The sequence below is a fragment of the Fukomys damarensis genome, unplaced genomic scaffold (assembly GCF_012274545.1).
Source record: "Fukomys damarensis isolate Sample0158 unplaced genomic scaffold, DMR_v1.0_HiC HiC_scaffold_17, whole genome shotgun sequence".
Taxonomy (NCBI): Eukaryota; Metazoa; Chordata; class Mammalia; order Rodentia; family Bathyergidae; genus Fukomys; species Fukomys damarensis.
This window is the reverse complement of record NW_022900929.1, coordinates 34,803,513-34,810,165: the sequence shown is the minus strand read 5'-3', so window position 1 is coordinate 34,810,165 and position 6,653 is coordinate 34,803,513. Positions and strand designations below refer to the sequence as shown.

Sequence of the window (6,653 nt, the reverse complement as noted above, 5' to 3'; positions counted from 1 at the left end):
CTGCGGGCGCCCGCGTGAGGCGTGGACGCAGAAAGGAGGGGCGCGGGGCGCGAGGGAGCCGGGTGCAGCCCACTTGGGGCTCCCAGCCTGCCCCGCTGCTTCTCCTGAACGGGGCTAGGATCAACTACCTCGAGGAGCCTGGATGTTCTGGGCCAAGTTTGACCCTAGGATAACGCAGGTCAGGGTGCGGTGAAGTCCTTCCCAGCGCGCGCCCCTTTGGGGTGTGTACCTTTGGGACAGCTGTCTAGTAACCCATGATTTTCTTTCTGGTACTAGGAGTTGGACCCAGGAATCCCCCAGGCCCCTCATTTTTATTTTTTATTTTGAGACAAGGTCTAAATTGCTCATGCTAGGCTCAAATTTGAGATCTTCCTGCCTCAGCCTCCCAGCGTGCTGAGATTACAGGCATGCGCCACCACACCCAGCTAACCAAGGCTAAGTACCTTAACGGCCTGCGGTCAGCATGGAGTTGCTTCCATCCACTTTATGCAAATGTCTCTGGAGCAGGGGAGTCCCTGGGCGCAAGGGCCTCCAGTGTCTCCAGGCCTGCCCTGAAGGCCGGGCCGGCGACGGGGTGACAGCTGCAGGTGTGCTCCTGGCGGGACACCACAGGGAGCAAGTGCTGCGGCTCGGCCTGGGCCTTCCCTACCCTGGCCCGCTGCAAGGTCGCCTTGAAGCAGGTGCGGGAGGCCGTGTGATTACTGAAGTGGTTCCGAGTCTCCAGGAGACTTCCAGTACCCGGAGGGCAGCGGGCTTGGTGACACCTACGCTCGCAGAACCGGACACCACCCACCGCCCGCGCCACTCCAGGTTCCCAACCCGTCTTGGCCCTCTGGGGTCGCTCCGCCTCCGGAGCCAGTGCCACCAGGGTTCCCAAGGCAGTGGCAGGAGGAGCCTGGAGAGAACCCCTCCCACCCTCCTCATTGGCCGCGCCCTCCTCACATCTCTGACACCTGAGAGGCGGCGCAGGGGCGAGGGAGGACCCGCGGAGACCTGGGGAGGCCTCACGCTCACGCCAGCGTGCGGTGCAGGCAGCCCCGGCTGGGGCCTAGACTCCAGCGCCAGCTGCACATGTGCCCGGAGTGTTGCATTGGCCTCTTCTGTCGGGCTCCCCAGGAGCTGGGCAGATGGCTGCTGAAACCCCGGCTGGGGCCTAGACTCCAGCGCCAGCTGCACATGTGCCCGGAGTGTTGCATTGGCCTCTTCTGTCGGGCTCCCCAGGAGCTGGGCAGATGGCTGCTGAATGCCCTTCCAGCCCCAAGACTACAAGGCTACTACTTGCAGCCCTTCCCAACCCCCAGTGTGCTGCCGGGGCCTCCCCGAAGGCAAACAGGCACCGTGGCGCAGATAAGCCCGGGGCTGTTGACAGAGGCTGCTTGAGTCCTCGTGGAAGGGCCTCGAGCGGACTTTGCGCTTCAGTTGGGCCGTCCAGCAGCGGCGCAGCGCAGGCCTGGGCCACCTTTAGGGCTTCCCCAAGCAGGAAGCAGGCACTTCCGGCTGGGAAGGATGGGCTCTTAGCTCCCAGCTGGCCAGTGCCTTACACCCTAGCCTGGGCGGCCAGAGGCAGGTGGGGCTCTGCCTGCTTCTGCTGGGCTCATACAGCCTTCCCCTTGCCCCCAGGAGCCAGCCACAGCAGGGCAGGTAGATTGGCCAACCTCACTCCCTCCAGCAGCCTTTTCTCTGGAGGAGGGAAAAGTAGGGACAGGGGAATCCCGACAGTCCTAGAAAGGGGATGGAGAACTACCCCCAAGACAGCTGTGGGCCTCAAGCAACTGTTGGGGTTGCTGTAGCAGAGGAGCGGGTGCTTGGCTCTTGTTCATCTGCCTTTCTCCTTTCAGTGCTCCAGGTGAGGTAAGGAGACCTGAATGCCCGCCCCTCCTGTACTCAGAACCCCCACACCTCACTTGCCACTAATTATAGAGCAGAATTTAGGTTAGCGGACTCCCTTTTTATAAAGCAAATGCCCGTGGGAAAGTGAAGTCGTGGGTCACTTATACCTTGGTGCAAATCATTTTATAAATTTAAACTGATTGCTTTCCCCACCACCACCACTGGGAGTGCTAGTTTGATAGGACAAGTGGAGCATGGGGAGGGTGCTGGGCTGGCAGAGTGGCAGGTGAGAGCCGAGCTGGGCGAAGGATGAGTCCTCAAGTCAGCTCCCTCACCTTTCACTCCAGGATAATCAGGTAGCTCCACAGGGAAGGCTGGGCCAAAGCGTGAGGCTTCAGTCTCCTTGGCACTGGATTTCACTCTAATATCAAACTCTGATTTCTAATGCCCCCATGTAATAAGTTTCAGTTGCTCAAAAATATCTTCCCCACTGTTGTTCATGAACCAAAATCCCTACCCACCCACTCTCCAGTGATTCCCCAGGAGCCTTTGTGGCTACATTCACTTGTGAGGGCATTGTGTTCCCTGGGGAAGGTAACTCCCTGAGACTGATGAGAGCCGATTGAGTTCCATCGTGTTTGGCCTTACTTCTTCCATCTTGACAATTACTGGTAAGGGAATCCTGTCGTAAGAAAGCTCAGGGGCCGGGGATTTAGCCCAGTGGTTCTGCTGCCTGCCTTGCAAACATAAGGGAGTTCAATCCCCAGTACCCCCCACCAAAAAAAAGCTCAGGAAGCTGGGTATGATAGTACATGTCTGTAACCACAGCATTCTAGGAGGCTGAGGCAGGAGAATTTCAAATTCAAGCCCAACCTGGCCAATTTAGTGATTTCTTGAGACCCTGTGTCAAAATAAAAAATAAGGGCCGGGGATTTAGCTCAGTGGTTTGGTGGCCTGCCTTGCAAGAGCAAAGACCTGAGTTCAATCCCCGGTACCAAAAATAAATAAATACATAAATAAATAAAAGGGGGAGGGCTAGGCTTTAATCCACAGGACCAAAAAGAAAGAAGCAAGCTCAGAAGGTGGCTGGGAGGACTCAGCTGAGGTCCTGGGTACAGAACCCTTTGTTTCCTGCTGCTCTTGGCACACATGGGACACACAAGGTGGGTTAGGAGGGTAGATGACCCTGTTTCCTCTCTCCCTGGGAGCAGCATGGTGTTGTTATCACATGCAGCTGAGAGTAGCAAATCACCGCCCCTCCAGCTGCGCCTGTGTCCACCCCAGCACCTTCTCTGCTTCCCAAAACCCCAAGAGGAAGGAAGGTTGGCACAGGTACCTTGCTCTGCTGTTCCAAGGCTGTTTCCCGTTCTACCAGGGTAACTACAGAATCGTACCACTAGGTCCATCCTGGGCCCACTAGTCCCCACATTCTGCTAGCAGACCCCTGAACTGCCCGAAGCTCTTCCACTTAAACCCATCCCTGAAGGTGGGAGGCCAGTCCCATGTTGTGCAGAGCTCAAGCACAGCATCCCCAGCTGCCGATCATTGCACACGGCTCTCACATTTGGTCCCATGTGACCTGCAGGTGGTGCCAGGGAAGGTGGAAGCCACTGGAGCACTTAGATCACTCGGAGGGCATGGGGCTGCTAGGAGCTTCCTCTGGAGACTGGTGATCTATAGGCAAGGAGGGAGCTGATGCTCACTCAGAGCCCGGACTTCCTTATGGAAAATGGGACTAGCAGCACGGCTCTGCCTTTGCAGTGCCTGTGGGCCCAGAGAGAAGGAGATCTAGGATGGCACTGCTGCTGAAGGATGGTACATAAATCACTTTCCTGGAATTTTACTTGAAGATTGGGAGGTGGGGAGTTTTATAATAAAACTCAAATTTATTATGCATCAAAATGCAAACCTTGTGTGTATTTAAAGATTCTCAAAGGGAGTTTTGAAGGAGATGTCATGCTTCTAGTGGGCTGCTTCTGGCTACACCCCCAGATCCCAGGATTGGCCATGTGATCCTGCCCTGGTGCACCATGTGGGGATGTAGGTAGGGGTTGCATGAGCAGCACTGTCTGAGGGAAGACAAGAAGGTGCCTGGCAGGCCAGGCAGTAACAGTGGGTCATGGTAGGGCAGCCACTGTGTCCCTACAAGGAAGGGCATCCACACGAATGGCAGTGCTTGCTCAGGCTCACTCAGCTACAAAGTGGTAAAGTCAGGACTAGAACCCCTGCTAGACCCCACTTCCCCATGGAAAGGCCTTTGTCTGTCCCCCTACTCTAGCCACCTCTTAAGTCCTCCCTCTCCCACCCGGAATCCCTGTGGCTGGTTCCTGGCTTCAGTCCTGTGAGGACCCAGGCGCAACCCTTCTGAAAGGTGAGTATCCCTAAGAGGAGGCAGCAGATACAGTGACAGGGGCAAAGCCAGGCACCTCCGGGCAGACAGGGTCCAGGCTTGGGGTGGCAAATGTAAGACATTTGCTGGATCAGTTGGAGGCCAGAGAAATGGTTGCAAGGTAGAAGGTACCCCCAAAATCGCCATTCCCTACAGCAGTGACTAAGATGCCAGGACCTCAGCTTTGCACCCCATTTGCAGGGCTCAATTTCCTGGCCCAGACCAGAATAAAAGATTTTTAGGGCTTTGCCAACTAGTGAGGCACACAGGGAACCCAGGGACAGCTCAAGTGTTTTGGGGAGCTGTGTTAGTGAGTCGCAATACCCGGTGCCCACAACTTAAGGGAAGAGAGGTTCCCTTTGCTTAGGGTTCAGTCCATGGCTCAGGTGAAGACTGTGGTGGGAAGGTGTGGCAGAGCAAAGCTGCTTAGCCTAGGGTAGCAGCAGGGAGGCCGAGGGGGAGGCTGCCAGAGAGAAATAGGTGAGGGGCCCAAGGCCACACGTCTGTGACCCGCCCAGTCCCAAAGCCAATCCAAACCCACACCCACCCTAACTACACCAGAATCCCAGAGTATTCTTCCCTCCCCTTTATGTCCTGGGGATTGTCCAGGGCCTTCCCACTAAGCTATATCCCCAGCCTTCACTTGTATTTTTATTTTGAGACAGGGCCTCCCAAAGTCACTCATTTGTCCAGGGTGGGCTTGAATTTGAACTGATGATTCTCCTGCCTCAGCCTCCAAGAGCGCTGGGATTACAGGCCCCAAGCCATTTTTTCTGCACAGCCTACCAGGCTGGCCTCTACTCTTGAGTCTTGGGAAGGATTGATTCTGTGTTTTCTTGAATAAGAGAAACTGAAGTCCTAGGTCAGTGATATATTAGAGGCTGAGGGCCCAAATTGCAGCTCAGACCCCACTTATTTATTGCAAAGCGCCAACACTGCAATTAGGGTGGAATGCCCAGCTGCTAGGGCCATGCTGGAGTGACTCGGCTCATGCATCCACAGAGAGGGCGCTGTGTACTGCAGCAGCACATGTACCATAGGTTCACCACTGCTGTCCTAGGGGAACTAGTGATCCAGATTTGTCTGGCATCTGCTTCACGCCAAGGAGTGGGACTGGGAGCTGAGTGCCAGTCACACTGAGGCCTCATTTACTACTTACAACACCCCAGAAAATGTTGTGATTCCCTCGTTCACTGTGAATTTCATGCTTGTCTCCTTGTCTTGAACTCACTAAGTGGCCCAGGGGGCCTCGAATTTGTGATGCTCCTGCCTCAGCCTCCAAGTGATGGGTTCACAGGCATGGGCCACCATGACTGATCCCTCCCCCATTTTGTAGATAAAGAAACTGATGCTGAAGCTTTATATGCAAATTTTTGCCCCACCTCAAACCTACCCAGAATTTCCTGGCAGTAGACTTGAGAATCTCTGTTAAAAGTCACCATCAGGGGCCATGGTGGCGCATGCCAGTAATCCCAGCACTCGGGAGGCTGAGGCAGGAGGATTGCTGTGAGTTTGAGACCAGCCTGGGCTACATAGTGAGTTCTAGGTAAGTCTCACCTACATAGTGAGACCCTGTCTCAAAAAAAAAAAAAAAAAAAAAAAAAAAAAAAAAAAAAAAAAAAATTCACCATCAGGTAGATGTGGGGGCACGTGTAATCTCACCCTGGGAAGGCTAGAGCAAGAGGATGTCAGTTTCAGACCAGTCAGGGCTACACTGCAAGTTCAAGACTAGCCTGGATTATACCGGAGAGATTCTGTGTCAAAAAAGGAAACAACAAAGATGTGATGGGTATGCCTGTAATTCCAGCACTTGGAAAGCTGAGGCAGAAGGATTGCTTGAGCTCAGGGACAGCCTAGGCTCCACAGTGAGACCCTGTCTCAAAAAACTGAATGAATGAGCTGGGCGTGGTGGCACCGGCCTATAATCCCAGCCCTCTGGAGGTTGAGGCAGGAGGATTACTGTGAGTTCGAGACCAGTCTGGGCTACATAGTGAGTTCCAGGTCAGTCTCAACTACATAGTGAGACCCTGTCTCTAGATAATTCTGACCATTAGGTAATTCTGGCGCTCACAAAAGTCCCCAGTGGCACAGGCAGTTTCTCAGCAGTGGAGTTGGTGTGAACCTGGCCTTCCCATGGTGAATCCAGGGCTGGTTACCCTGTTCCGGAGTGGAGACCCTTGCCCCGTCTCTGTGTGTTCCAACCATAAACTTTCCGCAGTGCCTGAGAGGCAAGCAGAGCTCAAGGCCCTAGCGGCAGTTCGGCTTCCTCTGGGTCGGCTTGGGAGCGCCTGCGTCCCTCAGATGCTACCTGCAGACTGGGACCTATTGCTTTCAGAAAAGCCACTGGCAGAAGATCCGCACCATGGTGAACCTGCCGGTCATGAGCCCCTTCCGCAAGCGCTACTCCTGGGTGCAGCTGGCAGGGCACACGGGT

At 54.8% G+C, this 6,653-nt stretch overlaps 2 protein-coding genes across 2 annotated transcripts in view; both read left to right on the top strand.

Annotated features, from left to right (window-relative positions):
* The first annotated feature begins 365 nt into the window (after positions 1-365).
* LOC104862633 lies at positions 366-2,719 on the top strand. Its single transcript, XM_010624729.3, has 2 exons — positions 366-1,073; positions 1,179-2,719. The coding sequence occupies exons 1-2, from the start codon at positions 464-466 to the stop codon at positions 1,241-1,243; spliced, it is 675 nt and encodes a 224-aa protein (XP_010623031.1). The 5' UTR covers positions 366-463; the 3' UTR covers positions 1,244-2,719.
* Positions 2,720-6,004: 3,285 nt separating this feature from the next.
* The window catches only part of Itpka (inositol-trisphosphate 3-kinase A), a 2,172-nt gene continuing 1,523 nt past the window's right edge, over positions 6,005-6,653 (top strand). Inside the window, exons 1-2 of the mRNA XM_010625042.3 lie at positions 6,005-6,016; positions 6,471-6,651. Of these exons, the coding sequence (XP_010623344.1) occupies positions 6,005-6,016; positions 6,471-6,651 (193 nt within the window). The remainder of the gene's footprint in view (positions 6,017-6,470; positions 6,652-6,653) is intronic.